Below are 26425 nucleotides of genomic sequence, written 5' to 3'. Positions count from 1 at the left end.
ATATATTTCACGTCTTCTGAAATTAGTTTGGCATTTTCTGGATTTTTATTGGAAAAAGAGTAGCTCTAACTCTCAAATAAAATGAATTTCAAAAAATCATTTATACAATTCGAAAAAATTCGAACGCATAACATTTCGAATAGGAACGTTATGGGTTTATGCGAATTTAAACGTTACGAATAGGTAGTAGGTTGTCAAAAAAAAGTTTCATATAAGCAGACTGTAAATGCGAAGAAAACTAAATCCCAAAATACATCAAATACTATTATGTATAAAAATGATTGTTGAAATTGGAATGACTACGGTTTGAGTATACATGCATCGAAATCGTTAGGGTCGAAGTGTGCTTCTATCGGTATACTTAAAGGAACAAATAAAAAAACGAACTGATGTTATCCTCTCCAAAGCAGAATTGAAAAGGACACTTACGCATGGTTGGGAAAATATTATCCACATATACCAAATAATTTTAACAAACCCCTTTATATCTCCTCCGTGCATATAACAAAAGCCTTCGATAGAGTACACGTAGAAGACATTCTCAGATTACTAATTGAGAAAGGAATGCCATCCAATATTGTAAAAGTAACCTAAGCAGAAATCCTAGATAACGAGACAAAGATAATAAGACAAAAATAACGAGAAACAACGTCAACGCCATGCAGAACAAGCGGACAGCTTAAGTTTATTCCTGTTTAATGATTAATTAAAGTTAATCAATTCCTGATAATGGACCAAATTATACAGGAGGTGTCGTTAAATTTGAATTAATGCTACATTCATGGCAGAATCGGATGTGGTTCTGCAAAGTTAAATTCTATCAAATAAATCAACATGAACATGACTATACCAGCAAAATAAAACCATGACAATCACCAAAGAACCAATTAGATGCAAACATGTAGAAGACAAGCCTATCGAACAAGTCAGTCAGTTGATGTGTCTTGAACTAGATATCTCCAGCAGTCACCGACCCAGCCAACGACTTAAGAAATCAAATCAATAAACCGACATTGATATTAGTTTGGACAAATCAAAAAATCATAAAACTTGCATAAAGAAGTCCATCATGACATACGGAAAACCAGCAGGCATGCGAATATTAGGAAGTCCAGCAAAAAGATGACCACACGACATATCAGCTACGAATTTAGAATTCAACTGACCATGTAATCACACTATATTTATTTATTTATTTAGCTTACTTCAGTTGATTTTACATTTGTAAGGTTTCTCATCTATATACAGACTTATGCAACAAACTGCGTAGAATTGTTGGAATTTATATCAAACGAGTTCGGATATTAGAAATGATTGCAACATTACTCGATCTAATAACAATAAGTTGACTATCATTTTCGAACAATTTAATACAAATTCCTATAAAATCTAAGCTAGTCAAACACACTATAAGATTCGTTTTTTCGATTCAAATTTGCGTGGAAGGGCAAAGAGAAAGATATATCCAGTGAAAAATAGCAATTTTCCAGTTATTATCGGACAAAAGTGATTTTTATTCCATTCAAAACTACCTGATCTCAAATCATATATAGTATACAAATGTGAGGGTGTGCAACAGAGAGTCATATCATAGTATGTAAGGAATAATGACACAACAGAGACCTTCACATGAGACCCCAATGTTTAAAGAAGAAATTAAAAGGTGCGCAAAGAAACACGAAGAACAGGTTTGTCTAAATGAGAATGCAGAAGTATTACTACTACTAATAAGTACTAGAAGTACTAGATAATGACCAACTGTATCGTAGATTAAAGAGGATAAAACCATTTGAGAGTTATCCAATTCTGCATCATATCGAAACTTTATCGTTATGACATTATTATTGTATCAAAAATCAGGCATTTGTCGTAAGATGACTTTCATCGATGTAGTTTCGTATTGGATCTAATAAGACGTTTCCTGTTACCATATCATATTTCATTACATGCTTTGGGATAGCTTAAATTTGTTGCTATTTTACTTAAACTCGTTGCTATGTATCATGTACTGTAATAAAATGGATTGACTTCATGTAGGAAATGGTTTCATTTTTTTGCATCTTTTTCTTGTTTTTAATTTTTCTTGCAAATGATTGTTCTTTTGTACCATCGTAATTAACATGGCAATTATTTGGTTGCAACTAAATGAAAACGATTAATTATTGTGTTTATGTTAAGAAACACGACATAATGTACTGTTACACCAACAAAATCTAATAACACTTACAATGTCAGATATATGTATTTAGAAATACACAAAGACATAACTAAAAGAATAATTTATTTCATATTCATTTAATTTTCGTATATTATACCAGGATTACATTACACGAGTATTTTCAATTCGTTATTTCTCTTCCCCTGTTTGGTTTAGTTACAATTTAACTAATGTAATGAAGGTAATGAAGAACGGAACATCAAAAGAAAATTAAAACAATCTTTGAAAATGATATAAAAAAATTGGGCCCTTTAAATATATTAAAAAAAAATTTCTAAACTAATGTAATATAAAAATAAATAAAATTAAGTGATCATCTTTTAGACACACCTTTAATTAGGCTCCAAGCAGTGCCAAATCTTTGTGTCTTAACATATACGATTGTTTCTTGGCACGATCTTTTAACGAATATTTAAAGACGAATAGATTAGATTTGTTCGCTTCACTTAAATATATTTGTAAGTAAGCAAGAAGTTACATCTCAAAGTAGGTTCGTTAGTAATAATAATAATAGACTTAATTTCTCACTTATATCTTTAATGCATGTTTATAAAGACGGTTTAATTGGTATTAAAAGTCGTTAAGTGTTTATTATTACATTTATCATCATAAGCATCACAATGATTAAATCCATTGGAAAGCTATTTATTATAAATGAACAAAATATACAATTAAAGATAGTCAATTTATTACAACAAACAACTGGTACTAAAAAATTGGATATTTGTGTAAAGTTTTGCATTTTATGCCAGCAAAATAGAAACAAAACACCGAAATATAAAATATATATAAACGTACGCAGACGATATGAAATGTGAGTAACAGAGGTAGTTTATCGAGCGGTCGCGCCTACCCTGGATATTGTTGTACACGTTTTCGTATTTACCGGCCCGTATTTATAATTTACGTTCGCAATCGATATATCAACCGAACAAAGTGAACTTATTTTTAGTGCGGGCAATTCCACAGTACTGTGTTAATATATTCTTGAATATTTTATGGCGTTCGCGTATAGCCGCAGTGCCGCTTATTGTCCGCCTTAACTGCAGTCGAAACGACGACGAGCTCTTACGACATCGCGAAAACAGAAAAAAAAGTTTCGCAACAACAACGATGTTGCCGATTGCAGGCACCCGCAGTTAGCTTTGCTCGGCTTTCGAGGTTTTATACCTCGAGGGAAAGGGATCGATTAGCGGTAAATTTTGTCAGAACACGGTCTCAGCGTGGGACGTAACCGCGCGAAATGGTTAAAAAGAAATATCAATAAATCAAAATTAATACGAATTTTGGCGTAAGGGAATTTATGGATTAAAATGGAATACTGGCTAACGATAAATATTTATGGATTGACTAAGCGCAGCTGTGTCTTTTATAAGATTTTTTTTGATTTTATCACATAATAACGATAAGCAATGTCTTCATATTTAATCTCAATCCTGGCATTATTCGGTAGTGATCTCTATTTGATAAAAGGGTAATGTATAAGCTAACAGAAACTACACTCACGGTTATTAACTGTTTCAAACTAAATACCGCATATATCCCTACGTGTATTGGATATTGGTTTTAGTAAGCCACTTCGGATTAGCTCGGACTCGATAATGGTAATTACGTCTATTCGCCGTTCCATTATTTTAGACCTTATAATCAAGTAAACACTTCATAAAATTGGATACTATACCTACCCATTTCTAATATTTAAATTTCTTTAATAACAAAATAAAACATCAAAATTAAATTTCAAAGTTAAACTTGCAAGTGCTGAAGATGTCCACAATATAATTAAGTACCTCATGAACTACATTAAAGCTACCTATATTTAGATATTGTTCATTAAGGTAATTGATCATTTTATGTATTCATATGGTTTTATTTTTGTCGATTCTCAACAACTGCATGAACTACTTATGGACATGTCTCTTGAAAAGTACGTTTATTTTTTAATGTGTATAAACTCCCAAGCGCTTACGAAGTTTTTAATGAATATTACATATACCTACACAACTTTGTGTCTGCTAAATTAAAATGTAAATATTTTATAGATGTATAGATTGGTTCAAAAGTAAATGATAAAACTGCAGTTTCGTATAGCTACCACATATCAAACAAAAGGTGCTGCACAAAGAATTGAGTTATAAGAAATCTATTGGTTTAGTAGTTTAGTTGATTTCTATTGATTGATTTGGATCCGATTCTACAAAGCTCGATTAGGATCATATTAATTTAATAACACGATGCATTAGTCAATCACAAAGCAATCATTCTCAATTAGCTTTATGTTAAACATAAGTTAACATGTTCAAAAACCGAACAATAACTTGTTGAGTTTTGGGAGAAAACAAATTTATTAACTCAAACTCTGAAGATTTCATTGTTGCTTGGATAAAATTTTATTAAAAATTCTTTGTTAGTGTCTAAAGGATCTTCGTTTTAACCAATATCTGTTACTGTAGAGTCTGGAAACAAATAATGGAATTCTCTCGAAACAAATCTGACCATTTAGTGTATTTTAATTTCAGATGCTACATTACATTTGTGAGAAGTTGTAAATAGTTGTTTTTATAATGAATAGTAACATGTTGAAGATGCTCCATCGTGTTGAAAAGCTTTATTGGACGTTGTTGTAATGGATTGTTCTGTAAAAGGTCTAGCAAAGTGTTCTCGCAAAAATTATTGTAAGTTGGGTGATGGTTGTGGTAATTGTAACCTCGTTGTCGGATGGAATACATTTCGTCAATAAACAAAACATTATGTGTCAAAATAAAAGGCAGGAATGAGACAAATTTGGTGCAATGACCATGTGCAAAGGTTTACTCTCAATAGCTATATTCAGAATGCAGTATTCAAATAAATTCATCTATAAACAGAGTGTTGAGTTCCTATTTCTTGACAACAAACATGTACTGGTGATAGGATTGCTTTCAACATCCTGCAATAACTATTGTTTCTATCGCCATGTAAGTTTTTGAGACTACCAGTGTACATTTTAGAGCGAAAATTAGGTCCACAGAATGGGCTACCGCAGAATTGCCGAGTGAAATAGTGTTCCTTCCTTAATCGGAAGGTGTAATCTTGATAATAAAGTATAAATCATTTAAAAATATTTGTAGCATTGTTATTTAATATGCAACCGAACTAAAAGTTGTTCTGAGGTTCTTCATTATCTGTATCAATATCCCTGTTAAGGCATTTCAGAAGGTTACTAAATATCAGTTGCAGCAATCTGGTCAACTGTAAAGATATGCTGTAGGCACTCTCTGCAATTCCACAGTGACCGCTTTGCCATTCCTAACTGTTGTTTTCTAAGTGTATGCGGCCGCACGAAGACAAAGATATATCAATTTAGTTATAAAACCTATAATGACGTATGCAATCCTTAGAGGGATATACGGACCAGTCAAGGGCAATATCATACAGCAGTATAGAATGAGGACTAACAGAGAACTGGAAGAGCGATATAACCAGCCAGATATCATAAATGTAATAAAGTCAAAAAGATTAAGATGGGCCGGCCATGTTCAGAGATAAGATAAACGTGTTGTCAAGTTGGTATGGGAAGACCGAGAATGCGGTGGAGAGATAATAATGCAGTGTTGGACCCCATCAAAGGAGGCAAATGCTACGGAGAGAGAAAGAGGTAAACCCTGAGTCATCCATGTTAAATATACTGCCGGCTGCAAATTTATGCTTATCAGCAATATTTCCTAACAAATCGAAAAAATGAGTGATATTGTACCTATTAAAGCCTTTTGCTATTACCACAAAGATAGCTTCAGATTTCCTGAGAAAGATGGGGATTTCTTAACAAAAGAAACATAATGTGGTTGACCATATTTTTCTGCAACATCAAAAGCTAGTTTTGTGACATCAGTGGTTGTTAACCTAAAAAAAAACACCACTCTTTAAGGTGAAAGATATGCTCAAAAATATTTTTTTCCAAATAAAATATTGTTAGCCAATGGGTACAATGCCCTTAACTTTAGTGTGAAGGGAATTTTTTTCATTAAGATCTCTTTAATAGTTGCTTTTGATACTCCGTACACTGGACTACATTCATTAAAAACCTAAATCTCCATTCTTGTATGCAACGATAGCTATTAATAAATTATTTTCGAACTATCATACATAGTATCTTTCCATAGTGCCATTTTTAATATTGTAATCCAGAAACTTTTTAGAATTTATGTTTTCTTATAAAAGAGATATTATGCACTGAACAATTCTACCGTTATCCTCCTATCTTATCAAATAGTGCAGATACTTTAGTAAGTAATGAATATCATCGTGGTTCAAAGTATGCAACATTCCCCCATCAATCGAAGTATTAGCAGAAGCTGGCGAACTGCTCCGTAGTACTGAAGCAGCACGAACTCTTTATTTTGCTTCTGTGAAGCAAGAAAGTGTATGAAATTATGGTTTGGAATTGTTCTAGTGAGGCAAAAAAAGTTGCTGGAACAGCAAAAGCAAGTAGATAAAATCTTACATTTAGTTAAAATATCTTTAAATATCATCTTCCCAATTTTTCAACACCGATTTTTTATGTCAGCTATATGTTGGGTCACATCTTCTTTGCTTCAAGTATTACTTGTTCCATTGATGTCTGATGCCTTCCCTGACTTACATATCATGTCCACCGCGAATCACTCTAATTTCCATCTTGGAGTGCAGCAAATTTTCCTGGATTTAACTTTATTTATTTCATAGACACCGGAAAGATATTTCTGTTTTGTCTAATAGTTTAGCTTTTCATCCTACAACAACGTTTTATCGGTTTCAATGAAAAGTGGTCTAATTCTGCTTTTATCAATTGATTAACAACAAGAAATATGTTTATGGGAATTCTTTAGACAATACATCTAAAAGTAACCACAATTAATACAATTTGCCTTAACTTAATTTTTTTAATTTTGAATGTTAAAACGCAGCGTTTTCAATCGATCCAATATAATCGAATTTCCGGTAAAGTATGAAATCTTACGTAAATCAATATTTCTAAGAAAGCTTTCAATTTAGAAAGTTCAAGTGAAACACTGGAAGTGCCTGTACACAATTTCGGATTTTTTCGGTACTTATTATTACATTCCTTTCGTTATTACAAACAACTAGATATCCACATTATATTTATAGATGTGGTACTTAAACGTTATATGTATTAAGTACATGTTTCTATCTAATTAATTCACATTGATTTCTGAATATTTTAAAAAATTATTCTGTGCTATGTATATTTTAAGGATATAATAAAATAGCGAATCAATAGTTCGTTTAAATTTTTCTTTCACGTTTTGTTTGTAACTTCGGGTCTAAGTTCCCCAAACTTAGTTCCAAACAATCATTATTTCTACAACATTATAAACTCCACGCCACAAAACCCGAGGCTGAATAAATATTCTATGGGGATATTAAATATAAGTTAAAACTCTCTATTTAAACTATTGAAAATAAGAAATACTCGTTTGGTGAAATTCGTTTAAAATATAAGACATAGATGATTTAATATGTATCTACTTGGTTTAGAGCTTAATAATTTGATTAAAACACATTAATTATCGCACTAGTTTCATGATTTCATGGTTTTTAAAAATATAGTATTAATATATAATTTTATGTAAAATATAGTATTTTACATAAAATTGAAAATATTTTATGTAAAATATGAATAGAAAGTTTCCATAACTTTCTTAATCCTATTAAGATTCGCGATAATATATAACACATACTTAAAGTTTCTTAAACTAATTATGTGTTGAAAAGTTTTAATTGCATGTTCGCTTAATAAGTAAAGTAGCGTAATGTTCATATAACAACCGGAAATACTAACCACAGGATATTCTTGGTTTGTATAGAAAAAAATATATAAAAGTAATTTTTATATTAAAAATTAAAATAAATGCAAGTGAGGTTATTTTACATAGGCATATTAATAGACATATTACTTTCTTTATTAAAATGGACGTTCATGCAACAAGTTATTTTTTTTAACCGTCATGCAAACGTCCGTATATAACGACACGATCGCAATGTCAATTTTTAACTTCCTCGCGTAAAAGTGACGAGAATCGAGCCGTTCTGCATGCAATGACATGGCTCACACAATCACGGTCCACATCAATTTAACAATACGTTTACCTTCGCCAGATTCGATTACCATCCAATTTGTACGGGAAGCAAATTTCCGGCTCCCCTATTTGCACTTGTATTTTTTTTTGTTTCGATTCGGTACACGTATGAACCGACACATTATTTTAATATAATCCTTGCCTATTTATACCGCGCCGCATATTATTATGATAACAAAGTGAACACGCGATCGTTTGAAAAAAGAAACGCTTTCTCTCTCTGTATTTTCAAGGAATGTGTGTTACCGCAAATGTTTTCTTTTGGTGTTTACTATGTAACGTGCATTATACATGAGTTTGCTTGGTTGTGATATAAGTACCCTAGGATGCTCTCAACATTATTCATTATATAAATAACAAACATATAAATTATAATTAATATTTGTATGTACTTTGTTGCAATAATTAGCATTTTTATGCAGATTACGTGCGGGAAAATACTTTATAATTTATTAAAAATAAAAATTAATAATTAATTTTATATCGAAAAAATGGCGGGGTCGCCGGATTAAGTATAATTCTAATTAATATTCTATGAATATGTAATTAACTTATTTCAGTATAAATTATTAATTATTAAAGATCTTAGCACTCAATACGAATATATTGTTTGATATAAAAACTTATTCTTAATTAATAACAAACGACAAATATTATCATTAAATGCCAAAATTAATTGAAATAATTTTCTATTTAATTGGTTTGTAATCATTTTTATAATGTTTTAATATTATTGTACGACTAAAGCATGTATGACTACATTTACAGTAAATGTAACTAATGAAATTCAAATTACTATTCATATGGGTTAATTTCTGGAGCTTTATGCATTTAAAATTTTAATTTATTACACATTTAAACAAGCGAGTTTATTCAATCTACATTGTTATAAACATTGTAGAGATATACCGATTATTACTAATTTTATTTTACGATGAATTGAAAATCAAAAATATTAGTACTGATTAAAGAACAACATTTCCAACTTAGCTTAACATCTATTTAATCACGTAATTTAATGTGTTTATAACTTATTTAATCTTACATTTATAGCTTTAGTAGCATTTAATCGTAATCTCTTCTTTAGCAAATGTTATGTAAAATGATTTCAAATCATCAAGTCATAGAAATCTTTATCTTACAAAATACATTTCAATAACTCTAGAAGTTTTTTAATTCTTCAAATAGTTCTTTTTTGCATCGATAATGCTTCCCTACAATTAGCATCGCTGGCTTGAATTGGAAATTTGCGCTATAAAACACCAGCTCCTTAAGGAAATTATTACAGTATCTCTTAACATACGCAGCTTGGTTTACCGTAGGTACAGGAAGAAACTTGTCTACAGTGTAATCTAAGCAGAATTGAACAGATAGACGCATCTATATTTAATAAACATTTTTGTTATAAAGTACAGACTTCAAAAACATTGTTACTATTCGTTATCAATTATATGGCCATACGCAGAATGGTCATTCTGCAAGATGTTTTGAATATTTGAGCATTTCTATCCTGTAGCACCTACTCTATGCTTTTAGAATTTAGTCGATTTTAATAGGCTGTTCTGGCAATTGTAGGAACATAATGAAACAAATTTGTTACATTTTAGTTACACAAATCACCTAGTGGAAAGATATTTGGTGCAGTTAGTGAATTTTCCATCTTTCAAAACGAAATAATGTACGTTCAGTGTTGAAACCCACAATGTTAAGATCACACGGATTTTGAAACTAATCCAATCGTATTAATATTTCCAATAAAGTGCTTTGTTCTAATGTTTTTAGTAAGAACGCACACCTTCAAGTGCTCAAGTCGAAAAATAAACACACTAGAAAACATACTAGTGAATACGATAGTATGGTTTTGAAAACGCCGATACATTCGGTGCAAAAGGATTTTAACACACTTTTCTCTGCCGCATGCTGGCTTATTGAGAAGTCTCTTATTGAAATACTGACTTCTGAATGATAAATGGAGAGCATTTATCTAACGCACAACAACGCCAACTGTAAACTCATACGCCTTTCAAATCGGTGGCTGATGAAACGCTCTTCATAAACATAGCCCACGCTACATACCAAGCAGCTTAAACTGAACATAATCAAATAATATACCCCAACAGATTCTACAGAAAAGGAAATTAAGAAAAAATGGCAAAGCATTCATTTGCTGCAGGAAAAAATCTAATTAAATAGCTTTCGCTGAAATTTCAGATTTAGTGATGAAAGGCGATGAAGATGCACACGTTAGACGGTAATCAAACATTTAACATAAATGTGTCCACCACATTCAATAGAAAAGTCTTTTATTAAAGAAGATATTTGGGATATCTTAAACACTTCCTATCAAATGTGCTTGCTCATAACTTAAAAGGCAGACATTTTCGTGTAATTTTATATCCGAAATCCAGGAAAGCTCCTGGTTACGACGTCATTAGCATTAACTTGCAATGATAAGTTGCTGACTGATTAGTAAACTTGATAAAGATTATAATGAACATTAATATATTATTTGAAAAAATGTTGTTGAGCAAACTTTAACTTGTCAACAAAAAAGCTATTATATGGTATCATTCCAAGATATTTCGCACAATTTTGATAGGGTTTGGCACAATATAATTTATATATTATATCGATGCCTTCTTGATACTGTATTGATACCAAGCAGGTTAATACCAACCGATTAATGTAATTGACCAAATCCATCCAAAACTGGTTAACACATACTGCATTTAAGCTTACGACTGAGATGCTGTAATTTGTACTTCACCTATTGCAGCGACTCGGTTACAATATTCTTGAAGTTGTCTAGTTTTGCATCGATAAGGTATGGATGTAGTGCCTCAGCTACCAGTAACCTTGACTAAACTGAGAACAGATGTATTATTTGGCTGATTAAGACAATGTCGATCGCGAACGAGGCGTTGTAATTGATACAACACCGATACTATATTGGACAATACATTTTACAGATTTTTTGGAAATATTCTTTTCTTTCGCCTTTGATTCAATTCAATTTTTATATTTTGAGGATTCAATTTTCTAACTACTTTCATTATAAACAATATTATTATTTTAGGGTTTATATTTACACATAGAGAGTGCACTAGTTGCATATAACAGACAATATTACACTAGACAAGTCTCTCATATTCAATAGGTGTGTAGTCTTGATCATAAAGAAATGTACGAAAGGAATGTGTACTTTTGAACTCATATCGTGAAACGTCAGAAATAACGTTAAGTACAAAATTAATAGTCAACTTTAGTCCATTACGTTTCTACTTTACTTTATACTTTACAGTATACATCAGCATAGACTATTGAAGAAAACAAATTTTATTATTTTTTCTTCGGTATATAAAAAAGAATATAAAATAAGTAGTTAGCAATACTCTTTACATACAAGTGAGTACACCTTTAATTCACAAACTTTAATATTTTTTACTAAAATCGAAACAAGTTTGCTACAAAAGACACAAACTCTCTCGATGAGAAAATATATGATATAGAATTTCTATAAAGATTAACAAAACACATCAAACTAATCATTATGGTTATGGCCAATTTGCATAAGTACAGATCTAATGAATGCTATTTACAAGAGTGTGTAATAGTACTAGATTATACAATATTTTTGTTTATGTTTTATCTGCACCAGTGACATCAGCAGACACTGAAAAATCATTCAGTACTTATAATTGGATTTAAAATAAGAGGCGCAATCATCTGACAGTGACAGAGCAGGATGGCTGACACTTATTGTGTACAATTGGAAATAAATGAAGTATAGAAATGAATCAGAGAATGACTCTGATTGAAATATTGTTGTTATCTAAAAATTTCATTAAAAGTAGCATATTCTATTTTTGTTAATGTTTAGTATATTTAATACGAACTCCATGCAAAGCTATGATGTACTTTGAGAGATAGTAGGTGTAGAATCTATAACGGGACACTTCGATCTAGTGATCTTAATCTGTATGTTTTGAGCGGTCATGAATCCATTTCAATGATGGAAATTTAAAACGTCAAGTAACTTCTAGTTTATTACGCTAATCACTGATTCACTGCGGTTTTCCAATTATAAACGCTAATTGTGTGGCCAAACTTTATACAGACCTATAGCATTTGAATGATCATAATATTCTTCAAGTTTACCAATAGTTTCCATCTATTTAATAATTTTATCGATTTTCCAAGCACCCGATTGAGAGAAGAAACGAATGTATGGAAGTGGAAAAGTTAAAGTGTGAACTTGACCCACATATAACACAAAAGCCATCGCGCCATTATGTCTATAATGGGCATATTTTTATTTTAACAGGAACACCGTCGTAAAATAGGCAACAGATGAGAATGAAAAAAGATCACGTTGCATTAAGCAATAAAAGGCCGCGGCTGCAATTTTATTCGCACATTTTTAATTCGAGAAATATTCTAACAGATTCCCATTCCGGGCTGCTTCAGAGTGGTAAGCTATTAGTTTTATTACTCTACCGTCTTCTAACTTTAAAAAATTATAAAAGACTCTAAAATGACTCTAACTTTATGAATTTTGTGCATGGTAAGAACCCTTTGTACATGATCTTTTGAAGTGTTTGATATAAAATGCTTTCGTGCAAATTTGAATTATACCTGCAGTCATATTCTCTTATGCACTTCAACTACAAATATTCACTATCAGATAATTCAGGATTTATGAAAAATTACTTTAACTTTTAAGAATTTAATTTAAAAATTTAATTTTATTGATTAATTTATATATTTGTGGTTGAGTTTCTTTAAATCGTATAATTTGAATTTACGACTTTTTTTCTGGCATGGGATATTTACACATCGTTGGAAAACACAGTTAAAACGCTTTGACACCCTTCTCGCATCAATAACTTAATTAAAATCTGATTTATTACCATTTGTATTGACTTTTTCTGTATTTTTGAAATGTATTTTCAAATCCGATTCATAAAATTGAATGCAATTTAATTTTTATTTTAATATGTGATGTATCTTGATGTTTAATAATGAGATTAATTAGTATGTTGATTAGAGCTGAAAAAGATTTATTACGCAAGTATGGATTTCGATCTTTGAGTACATGAAGAAAACGGCTGGAAAGAAAGTTTTAATTATTATATGCTTTATAAGAAAATAATATTAATATCAAAATTATAAAGTTTTTAACTTTTGCTACATCTCAAGCTTAATAACTAATTAAATTCATTCTAAATTAGAAATCAATAATTACCACAATTATGTCCTATTCCAATAATGATTGAAATTACGCTTGAAATTGTAACTATGTTTCGAGAATTCTAACTATAATCCAAAACATCCAAATATATTATTACAGGGTATCCAGCAAATGCGTCCAAATGACCCATATAATTAATGGGGAATATATTGATCACTAAATCTTACATGATAGACGATGTAGTGTAAACATTTGAAATAATTTATCTTGAGCATCACTTTGTAACTAACTTTTATAGTGAGTTGTTTGAGCATAATAAACGATGTCACGTCGTCGTTATCTTTTTGCATATCATTTTTAGTTCATAACCACCTCGTAACTCCAAATCCTTGCTCCACTAATTATAGTAAAAGCTCTCGGCCTATTTCTAGTTGAGGGGCCATCTCTGCAGGAAACTTTTTGCCGTCGGCGCATTACCGCCTTAGATGGCGAAGTCTAATCCAGTTTTGCAATTATACGAGATGAGACGCGAAAGAAGGTTGAATAAATTTAAGTCGGTCATCTTATGGTACGGAAGGGCGATGATAAATCATTCCAGATCGCTGTGTCGGAACTTTCTTGCTATCGAACTGAATTCATAACGATTTTTACGTCAGCTTGAACGAGATTACCTTCGAGACGTCACGTCGTGCCTATGATTTTTAAATGATCCCATTTATCCATATCCAATAACCATTTTATCATTTTTATTACTTAGTTAAAATAAAAAGTAACGAGCTTTAAATTAAATTAAAGGCTAAAGTTGAAGAATACGAATATAAATATGTATTTGAAAGAAAAAAAAATAGGTAACGTGTTTATTATGTGTCAATATCGTCTAGACAGGAACAAATTGATAGCTTACAAATTGATGCTTAACACAACAGATAAAGACAGTAAAACCTCGATATAATCGATCTCGTTAGCACGGATTTCGGATATAACGGACGAAATAGTTTTAAATAATTACTTAGAAACATTTGTCTTAAGAGAGGTACGGCTAAACCCGAATGTTTCTAGTTCTAAGTCTAGTGTTAGCTCCAGTTGTATTTGTTAGTCACCGCTAAATTGTTGTATCTTTTTATTAAACTAAAAGTAGAACTAACTAATGAAGAACACAACGCTGTAGATAGCTGTTCGAATTTCTATGTATTAAAATTATTCTTTCAAGTGCCTTAAAATGCAAATTAAAAAATTTTCAAAACGATTTGAATTCAAAATTTGTAACCATATTTTCCAACATTGTTTTTATTCCTCGTTTTCGAACATTTCACGTCAAGATCATTATACGCATCGCAGAACCAGAACCGAGACTCTTAGTACATCTCACCATTAATCACCGTGTCTCGTTAAAGACGCGTCGCGACTACATTCCGACGCCTTATTTCTCCTCGTTCCTTATCTCTCTTGCTCTTTCTTATACGACCAAAAACCTGTGCTCTCGAATCGTAATAGCCTGTATAGGTGACGGAAAATTGCACGTCACTCGTTTACGATATCGCAATCGGATCACAAGATCCGTCGCATAAACGTCTCACCCACTTCCTTTGACGACGCCGTTTTATTATCGTCTCAAAACTTCCTCGAACGACGATTCGTGACGCCTTCGCTGTTTTCCCGTCTTTGGATCTGACAAAAGTAGGAAGCTTTAAAGCTTTGAAGATTTCGGTTTTGAATACTTCTAATTTGATGTTGTTTGTCTCTAAATGATTCGAGTTTCAAAACAACCGCGAGTTCTTTATGGAGTAATAAAATTTAATTTATGCGTTTAGTGGCGCAAATAAAGCTAAAAGTGAGAGTCTAATAATAATTTTGGAATTTTTTTTATTAACAACAACATTTATCATTGTTGGCGCTCTAAAATTCATATTCCAATATAGATACAAACTGCATTATTTCTGATATAATGAACGTTTTGTCTACAGTATAATTAAGAATATGGAAGTGCGAATAAAAAACAAGGACACTAGCAACAATATTATCGCGAGCTTTAGGAGCTTGTTGGGGAAACGTTTTAGAGATGAATTGATGTCGGTACTAAAAAGTTCAAGTTAGCTATTGTAATAGTTTGAGTGACGTGTGAATTGTGGTTTGGCTGCGTGCTATCCATCGGAGCACGGTTTAAATTAGCGTGAACGACGTGATGGGACGTCGTTTCTCAACTTATGGCACGCAAAGGGATGTGTCACGTTCACCCTTATAACATCAATGGCTGCTGTGGCCGGTTTATACGGTTTGGGAGATGAGGCTCGCATGCCCAGGTTAGTTTTATATCAAAACAAAAAATCTAAAAGCACCTTCCTTAATTATTTGTTAAATAATTAGTATATAACATTGCAGATACTCCATCATTCTAACCAAAATGTTGTGTTTAAATCCATGAATAATAATCGATAATAAATTTCTTAATGATTAAATTTATTAAATTAAAGAAAAAGTTTATTGAAAAGTTTGCAATAGATTGCTGTTCAAAATAAGTCAGAATTTCCAAAGAAATCATAATTAAGTTCGAAAGTGTTTTATTTGCCTCTTGGCATGTCCTCAAAAAGCTGAGTGAGCCTACAGCCACAATGATTAATATTATGCAAAAGTTATTTATTTCAAATACCAACGGAAAAGACACTACAGTTAGTACTAAACAAAACAGTATACTATGATTCATTTTAATGCGTACTATCATCCTATCACTTGACTACGCAACGCGTTTGCTTTTGCTGTGTAATGAGGAAATGATTCTAAGAGACTCAACATTTTTTGAAACCCTCCCCTCTTCTTATTATTTGTGTTAATTTGTAAAAGACTTTGTATAATTAGTCTTATAGTGTTGATTCTTCTAGATCGACTTCTAAACTATAAGCAATTATACAGAAATAATGTTTGTCCTCTTATGGGTGTTTTGTAGAGGCTTACATTTTAATTGCAACGATCTACACCCATAAAAAAGTTGTATGCAAATATTGCAAGCACCACAAACTTTTGATTTTTTTTCAAGTTTGGCCAAAACTGAAGCTTTGACTTCTAATTATGCCGGTTTCACAAATATTTCTATTCTATACTTCACGTAGAAGTGAGTCCGTTGTAAAAAAAATGTTACAAAAAGCATGATATGGAAAAGGACCAAATTTAGCTAAAACTGCAACACAACTAACGCATTTAATACTGATTGTGTTTTTGTATCCAGTTATGGTTCAAGCCAGATACAATATCCGTTACTGGTTGACCCATCCACATTTTATAACCATTTTGTTTTTCAAAATTCATCAATGCTATGGTTTTTAACATGTGAGCCATAACTACTGCCTTATTTTAGCAAATCTATCGTCTTTATCTAGGTTGTCATTATCACAATGCACTTTCGCTTGATAAGCTGCTTCCAACAAGCTTGCTCCGTGTATCCCAGAAAGTTTCCCAAAACATGCACCTCTTAGGTAATGATACCAGCAAAAGAAATCTAACAAAGGATTTTATTTCTGCGTGTGTAATGTTACCAATTTTATCTTTCTTGGATGCGTATTTATTACTTTACTGCTTTTCTGACCAAACATATCAATGATATTATCGTGATATATTTGCAAAAATAGTAATAGTACAGATTGGCATTTTTTGGAGACATTGATTCAAGTTTAATATTTCCTTATCATTGTCTTCCAAATTACGTTAAAGTTCATCTATTGTGAGACTACTAAAATAACAAAATACATGCATCCACCCGTATGTACCTATCGTACTTGAAAAAGAATACTGCAGTTTTGGATGCTCTGTTCTCACTAGTTAAAATTTCAAAGAGATTTTTGTTGCATAATGAAATTTCACAAAACACGCGAAATAAAAAGCTCCAATTAGCCGCAGGTCTATTGTAGTTGCCATTTTGAAAAAAGACTTTTAATTTTTTTTGATTCCTTTTTATTCATTAAATATTACTATATATTTGAATCATTTCCCTGTAATTGTAGTGTTTAAAATCTAGTAACTAATTTTTCGCGAATACATGTTTAATTTTATCTTTGTAAACTTCACATATTCATTAATATTTATAAACAAAAATCTAACGGAGTAAAGTCAGGTACTATATGGCCAAACTAAATGGGAAAATGGTAAATTTAATTACTCTCTCACTCCATGAGTACTGTGTAGGAGTTCCCTTATGTTAATAGTACATGTCAACATCACTTTGCAACAAATTTTCGTAAAGGATTTCCGTAAGACCAGGTGGTAAGAAAACGAGTCCGATAAGTATATCGCCAATTACACCATATAACAGTTTAACAGCAAATCTCTGTTGAAGCTCTGTTGCAGCGAAATGAGAACATTCGTCAGAACATTCCGAATAAAGACACTTTTATAACTAAATGAATGTTGGTAAAATCATAATCATCTAATTTTCTTCCTAAATGCTGCTTTGATTTGAGCTTTGATATGTTCACATCTTGACTATATATGTACAACTACATTCTATCCACTGTAAAATGATTTCCACTTCTCCTATAGTTTGTTCATTTCTGAGCTTAAACAAATTCCTTCTACTTGAGACCGCACCGGTTTCACGAAGTACTCTGAAAACACGGGCACATAATCAGAAATAGTGTATACTATGATTAGGAAATCGCCTACGTTATTTCTCAGACGCAACATGAGCACTCTCATAAATAAAAGCTATATCGGCATATATCACATGTGTATTCCGATATATGGCACATCATTTTGCGACAAATTTGCGTAGGACTTCCGGACAACTTAAGACAAGGTGATAAGAAAACGAGACCAATAAGTCTAACGGCAAAAATTCACAGTGAAACGATTTAGTGGAAAAACAACGAAGAAAAACAAAATACTGTTTAAAATACTAATAATACTGTCGAATAGCTTGTACTACATAACGAATCAATCATAAAAACTGCGCAATAACATTTGAAAGTATTTTTATGTTGCGTCCATTTTCCGTATCCATTATTTATTTATGAGAATTCTGATAGTTATGACAGAAGTTTTTTTCTAAACTATATTTAGATTAATACGTTTTCTTGAGTTATCTAACATTTCTACTACAATCAACAAAACAATCTTTAAAAATAGCAATTACTGCTTTACTAGGTACAAGTCACAATCCTAAAATAACCATTTACCTACGCATATTAAAATAATTTATAGCGTCATAAAAAATCAGGTCCCGAAAGATTAAAGTAAAGATCGTTCTCATTAAATAAGAGAAGGTAAAAAGTAAATTAAAAGCAGTTATTAATAATGGCGTAATTGTTCAAAGATAATTTATATTGTTAAAATGTTAAAATGAGATTAGGGTTGAGGACAATCTACTACTTGTGCTTTAAAGGCCTCGATATTAAATCTTAAACATAGAAACTAGTTCTTTATTATAACCAGGAAGTGTTATAACGCCTTTGTACACATCTTTTAATGAGCATTATTTCTACTCTATTGATTGCTGTTAATTTTTGCCTATTTATGTTGACTGCACTTTCATAGACATTTACACAGATCTTTTTATCAAATTACTCTCCACCGTTCATCAAAGAGCACTGGCCACCAGAGGTTGTTAAACGCACTCGACATATCTACAAACATTGACCGGAAATGTTTGTTTTCTGAATCTTTGATACCTCCACAGCTCTGTTTATATAGTATATTCCATCGAGCTACATTTATGCAAACTGGTTTTGGCAAAGTCAAGAAGTTGTTACTTATGCAGTTATTTATGCTTGCTTATTAAAGGAAGTTTTAATTGCTTTAGGCAGGCAATGTAAAAACTGGTTAATGATTATATCGTCTTCTAGCTCTATTATAAGTATTTATAAATAAGTTTTAAATTTTTTTAAAATAATGTAAATTTTGCGTTAGAGAGGGCTGTCAATGCGCAGGTTAATTCGGCTTGATGCTACATACTCCAACTAACTCTGCTTTCCACACGGCTTTAATGCTGTGGAACTTTTATAATAGCATGATGCCCAAATTCCAGTCTTCATATCTGCAACAATCGCGGAACGTCTTCAGATATCCAAGCTATAATACCTGATTAGTTCAACGATAACTTTGTCAGTCAATTTCCAAGTACTTTTATCGCCAATACCTTTTTTATTTTTTTTATATTTCAGAATCTTGTTCCCATCCGTTTCTTAACATTCAAGTAAAGGCGACCATCAAAATCTACATTCAATGTTCCACGTATACATCGTAGATTTCATTCTTATATATGTATATCTAGTAAAATAAGGCGAACTTATAGAATAAGTTACAAAAATATAGTTATTTTTATAAACTTATTCTACAAGGTAATCGTCAACTAGTAAAAAAAAATTGAATCCATCTTTAAGGCTGTTAAGCAGAACTTTGATTTCACACGGTTTGACCTGTGCATAGAATGTATTTGACTAATGGATGATTGGTATATTATTCTTAGTCTCACAAGTTGTAACTCATTTTAACTTAGAACGAGTTATTGTATTAATTATAGCTGTTATTATAGATTCAGTTGGTTTACATCTACCATAACTTGTTCGGTGTTTACAAGCAATTCGGCTGTTTTAAGTTGCATTTTACTACAGGATTATACATGCAGATTAACTGGTCTCTTTGGCAACTCCAATCCAATCTCTGGAATTAACGTTTGATGTAGGCTAGATGGTCCGAATTTAAATCTGTTTATGCACGACTTGATGGCTTTACTTAATATGTAAATACACCAACTGTTAAAATGGTTGGAGAGTTCGTCTATTGTAGCACCTCCACACACACACAGTTTGTGTCGTTTAAATGCTAGAGAGGTGTTATAGTGAATTATAAAAATTGCTGTTAAAACTTTTGGTCTTTTTTGTTTTCCTACTACTCATGCTGTCATTCTTATAATATATACATACAATATCATACTTGTTCTTATCGTCTAGCATTAGGATCTAGCTCATGACAGTTACACTAACTTGTGTAATAATATGACAAATCTCTGGCTTAGACATCAGGATGTATCTTGCTTTGAGGCTACGACTGTGTAAAGTTAAAGGTCAACCATTCGCTAGGTTGACCTTTAACTTCATTACGAAGTCTCTATACAGCTCGTAAACTTCATGCTCGATATTATTCTTTATAAAGAATTATTACGGCTGTAAAATGGGTTAAATTGGTAAAGCAACTCAATGTGAAATTTCGTTGCAATGTATTTTGTCATAAAATAATCATTAATATTATGTTGGTTTGCAGAAACAGTTGCTAACTGATTGCTTATTATTTCGTATGCACATTAAGTTTTGATGCGTATTTTATTAATTACAATCACAGAACTAATCTCCAAACAGTGTTTGTGGGTAGTTTAAGGCTTTTTTCTTATTACACGGAAATGTACAACATAGTTTTTTTATTTTATTTATAACTATTTATTTTGATATTATGTTGTTACCAGTTTGAATGAAAATATACAAGCAGTGAACATTGCCATTATGAAACAGAGGAATGTGGCAAAATAGATGCTTCAAACTGCATCATTTTGAGATGTTGGTGATCGTTTTGATGTTGCTTTAAGTACACTATATAAAATAATTTGTAGAATTACGAACATTTTAGGCATCTTATCTTCCCAAATTATAGAATGGCCAAATAATTAAAAGACCTGGTATTACTGGTGTTATGGATGGGATACATATACGTATAGATATGTCATAATCTAATGACATTACTATTTTATAGGCGCTAGTTGGATGTGATCATCAAGGGAGAATTAGGGATATATTTGTAGGATAGCAAGGATCTGTCCATGATTGCAGAGATTTTCGCAAAATTTTGCAGTTACTTTTATTTACTAAGATGCAGTGAAAGAGGCGCAACAAAGAGGCTGTAAGAGATAAAGAGAGAGTAGATATCCATGTCTAATTTAGTAACACCTTTTCACGATCATGGATAGTTAACAGCTTGACAGCAAAACTATAATAACAAACTATATGAAAATAGTTGTATTATTAAGCACTTTAGTATTCTCAAACAAAGATTTTGTCAACTATTCAATTTTAAACTAAAACTAAAAGTATCACTAGCAGTACAACTAGAACTAACAGTAGATCTTGAGCTAGAATATTTCGGGTTTAGTCGTGAGTTTTTTTGAAAAGTGTTTGATGTTTAAATGCCATGTTACAACCTTCTTCAGAACCTTTTCTGAAGGCGGTCTGATTGACTTATTAATACTTAATAAAGTCATTCCAGTTGTCTGTTAGATACCCTAGTGGTCAAATAGTTGTTCGAACTAAAATGGCAGTTCTCAGAGTATCCAATATGCACGGATGCACATTTAAAGCGAGTTCCAAGTCAGTTAGTAACTATTTCTGCGAAAAATCTCATTTTATCGTCATGCCAGTACGAGTGCGAATTGTTTTCAATTTTATGTTTTACGTTACGTTCATAACAAAATACTGAATTTTGTAATTTAAAAAAAATCGTTTTTGTACTCTACTTTTGATATATCCTATACAGTTACATGGAAATGTGAAAATACGATACATAAAGATCATATCGATGTGATACCAATAGAAAAGTTAGTGAATTCCAAAACGAATTTGAATGGAAGTGAAAGTAAATGAGATATTGACAGGTTTAACCTTTTGATAACATCTATTATGATTGATGGTATACACCATTTCATACTCATACCTACGTTGATTTAAAAGTAATCAATTTTGCAGTATCTGAGAATATCCTAGTTGAAATTAATTTTAAGTTGTATAATTATAACGTTCGTTATTTGTTCACCAAAATGGTGGAGGCGCTGGTAATTTCATTCATTTATAGATAATCGCGAAAGGAAAAATCTCTCTGTAAAAAATCTCTCTACATTTACTTGGATTACGCATTATCCGTAATAAATAATTCAAGGGAGTGACCTGCATTGATCGGTCGGTCGATGGTGGTACTGTCTACGCCGGCGTTGCACGTGCTTGCGGCGACACCACAACACGTGCCCCCACAACGTTCGCTTTTTCCTTTCGTGCTAGAGGTGCGTAAAACTGACCACCTCAAGTCCTTCCTGAACAACTACCACTTCCCACCTTACCTCAACGAATGCTAAACAGTATGATTTCTAATCCGGGGCACCGATATTTCATAGTCGACGATTATTTACTTCTTCGGACGCTATGACAGCGCTTTGTTATAGTCGACGCGCCTTCCGTAGGAATTTATGAAGAGAAACTATAAATGGCAATGCGAACTAATGTAAATCAGTTTACCGTTCTATTTACTGTTTTCCATTAACGGCATGACTGTACGGTTTAAATCAAAATGCATTATTAATGTGGGATTTTAGGATTAATGGCGAAAGATACAAGATAAACAACTCAGCAAAAACATTTCTTATAATATATTATAGACATATTTCATTTCGAATTTACATTATTTTCATCGTTATTAAAGATTTTCTATATACTATTTATTAAAAGTAAATATCAACAAATAATTTGTTAAAATTAATTTGATTTTAGCAAATATTTTAATTTTACAATTTCAGTAAATGTTTTCAAATAGACTATTGTATTAATTACATTACATATTTGCATAACGTAACTCTAGGTGGCCTCTGGTGGGAAATAGTAGAACTATACTACGAAAGCAATGAAAATTCGTTTAATTTAATCATAAATATATGAATAAAATACAATATGGTTTGTGGGTGAGAATAATTTTATGAAAAGATAACCTATTTATATCATTTGTATTATTCGTTGAATTTGCGATTTCTAGTTTGTATGGAAATCCATCAAATTTTCTTATACTTTTTCATATTTTATATACATATAAATTCTAATTCAAAATAATATATATTATATCTTATACATATATTATACCGGGAATTTCATATAACTCGCAATATATATATGGATTATCATGCACTTCTTATCATATGCCCTTCACTGTCCCACATAAAATGCAACATAGCTTAATAGTACAAGCATTGTGTAGTTTTGCAAAGGAAAAGTTTTGCTTGGAAAAACGTGACGTCCTTATGATAATCCTGAGTTTTCGACCGTCTTAAAAGACACACAGCTAAATCCGAATGTTTCTGGTTCTAAATGTAGTGTTACTTCTAGTTTTAGTTCAATAAAAATATGCAACAATCTAGCGCTGAATAACAATTATGTAAAACTAGAACTAACACTAGACTTAGAACTAGAAACATTCGGGTTTAGCCGCACGTCTCGAAAGACGGCTAAACCCGAATGATTCTAGTTCTATGTCTTGTGTTAGTTCTAGTGATAGTGCTAGTGTAAAACTAGAACTAACACTAGACTTAGAACTAGAAACATTAGAGTTTAGCCGCACGTCTTGAAAGACGGCTAAACCCGAATGATTCTAGTTCTCTGTCTTGTGTTAGTTCTGGTGATAGTGCTATTGTAAAACTAGAAGTAACACTAGGCTTAGAACTAGAAACATTCGTGTTTAGCCACACGTCTCGAAAGACAGCTAAACCCGAATGATTCTAGTTCTATGTCTTGTGTTAGTTCTAGTGATAGTGCTAGTGTAAAACTAGAACTAACACTAGACTTAGAACTAGAAACATTCAAACATGTTGCATTTTATGTGGGACAAAGTAATATCTACTTACTGCCCTGGATTCTATGGAAATATATTTTTGTCTATTGTATTTTAAGTAAAATTTACTGTATGTTCTGAGGATATACTTTAATATCATAAATTATTTATTTATTCATTAATTTCTTATTATTGATGCTGATAAAATCAATACTATTCTTGTTAAAATTGTTAATGTAATTATGATTCGTTTAAAATTCTTAAGAGATTAATGTTAAGTTAATTTTAATACGATCTCTATGGAAGTTACATCAACAGTGTAATTTATTCTGCGATCGTAACAAGTTTCTTAAGTGAGTTGTACCACCTCTTTAACTGCTTCATCTTTTAAAATGTTCTAATATTTCACTTTTAATGGAATATTAACGATAACTTGTGACTTAATCGAATTTTCATAAATTTAAAAACTGATTTTTGGAAATTTTTTTTGTTAGTTTATTTTGTAGTTTCGATCTGAAATTTACTTAATAAATTATATAGAAATTAATCTTCATAAATAATATCATTCTTGTAAATATGGCATGCGGTCATCTCGCAACCTATCCGAGATATCGTGCCGGTCCTTCGCGTAGGGTTTGAATACGTTGCGGTTGTCAGCCTGCGATCAGCTGTAGCAGTGCGGGAGTTCCATATTGATCGCTCCTGCAGAGTTCCCTCTCCTTTCTCCCTCTTTCTCTCTCTCGTGATCAATGATCACGTTCTCCCGCTCTCCCCCCACCATCGTCGCCGGCAGTTGTGCCAACCAACGCTCGAAATATACCAGACCGTCATGTGTTTGCATCAGTTTGAGACCAGCGGATAAGTATAACGGGCATCATGGACTAAAAATAAACACATTCCGGTTATTTAGAGGTCTTCCAGTAGTTCGCGAACGGTTCTTTATTCAGAAAACTGAAAAGAAACAGGAAAAAAAGGCGATCGCTGAAGATTCGGGGATTGTTGAAAAACGTTCATGGTGTGGTCCTCGATGGTGAAGATGGGGTAAGAGGAATCGCGTTTAGGCGCGAAAACGAAGAGTAAAGGAAGATAAAAAGGCAAAGAAGGAGATGGTCGGGATTGTTTTCAAGTTGGTACAAGTGTGACGAAGTGCTGCGATCGCTGACGACGCCTTCCGACGCTGATGTCTCCCGGCGCAGTCTGTGTGTGGCCGCGGTCGTGAGTGTGTGCAGCCCCTGAACTCCAGCATGGGGCCCGGGAGGGGAGATGCGGCTCCCCTCTCGTGATCTGCCAACATTTCCCGCTTCGAGTTAGTGGAGAAATGGGGGCTGACCCCGGTCCTCAAGCCGAGGCAAGACCCCAAACCCGAAGAGGGTGCCAGGTATGGACCACTCCCGATTACTCTACCCCAGGATGCTGTAACTCCATGATACATACCCCCACTCCTTTACCCCAACTTAATCCAAGAAAAAGTGCCATCCACCATCCTTCATCAAACACGTTGATTCACAATCAGCTAATACCACTTCCCATATTGTCCTTTAAATCACCCAGAAGAAATAAAATCGCAAAAAAATAAAATGTTTTTCTAATTTTGTTGTGTTTTCCCAACACCAACCTTTTTATTATTTACATCATCATATAATGTAAAAATAGTCTTGAAAGAAACTCATTTTTAAAACGAAGATGACAAGATAAAGTTTTCAGATTTCTTTTGAGGTGTGAGAAAATAAAAGAATTTTTCTAAAAAACTAAGAGTTTAATTGTTATAAGTGATGCTCGAATCTGTAAATTTGCTTCGACCTTCTGCGCAATGGCAGTTGCGGCTGACGTGCCACCATCGTGTTACCTACGAGGTGATGCAGTTCGTACCTCCTGTACCTGCAATCCATATCTCGTGAAACTTATCAATATTATGACACAGAAAATGTTTCACTTCTTTTATGAGAATGAATATATCTTTGGTTAAGGTTTATGTCAAACTAATTCTAAACACTATATTTGTATTACTATAAGAGTTTGATAGATAAAATAATTTGGTAACAATTAGAGTAATAAGATCTTTGATAGATATTGAAATGATACATTTAAGTGATAGCTGCAATATGGCACAAGATAATTAAGTGAATTGGGGTAATAGAGTTCATAATTTTTAATGGGGCAAATCGACCATCTCATCTTTATTGAGCCAACTTTGAAAGAAAGAACAAACTCACCCCATTATAAAGTGGGAAACTAGTTAGCCCAACTCACCTCATCATAGATTGATATTGGTGTAAACAAATTAATCATAACTACTGAAATCGTTATCATGATGAATTTCCATTCAAAAATATTTACTTA

The 26425-nt window shown here is 32.2% G+C and overlaps 1 protein-coding gene across 13 annotated transcripts in view; it reads left to right on the top strand.

Annotated features, from left to right (window-relative positions):
• The window catches only part of LOC111429421 (Potassium voltage-gated channel protein Shaker), a 411559-nt gene that overhangs the window by 326097 nt on the left and 59037 nt on the right, over nucleotides 1-26425 (top strand). Inside the window, exon 1 of one of the 13 annotated variants that reach the window (XM_023065340.2) lies at nucleotides 15747-15828. The exons of the other annotated variants lie outside the window; for them this stretch is intronic. Coding sequence (XP_022921108.1) covers nucleotides 15776-15828 — 53 coding nt within the window. The 5' untranslated portion in view covers nucleotides 15747-15775. Of the gene's footprint in view, nucleotides 1-15746; nucleotides 15829-26425 lie in introns of those variants that run through there. 13 annotated transcript variants of the gene reach the window in all.

This window comes from Onthophagus taurus, chromosome 1 (assembly GCF_036711975.1).
Source record: "Onthophagus taurus isolate NC chromosome 1, IU_Otau_3.0, whole genome shotgun sequence".
Classification (NCBI taxonomy): Eukaryota; Metazoa; Arthropoda; class Insecta; order Coleoptera; family Scarabaeidae; genus Onthophagus; species Onthophagus taurus.
This window is presented reverse-complemented; position numbering and strand designations above follow the sequence as displayed.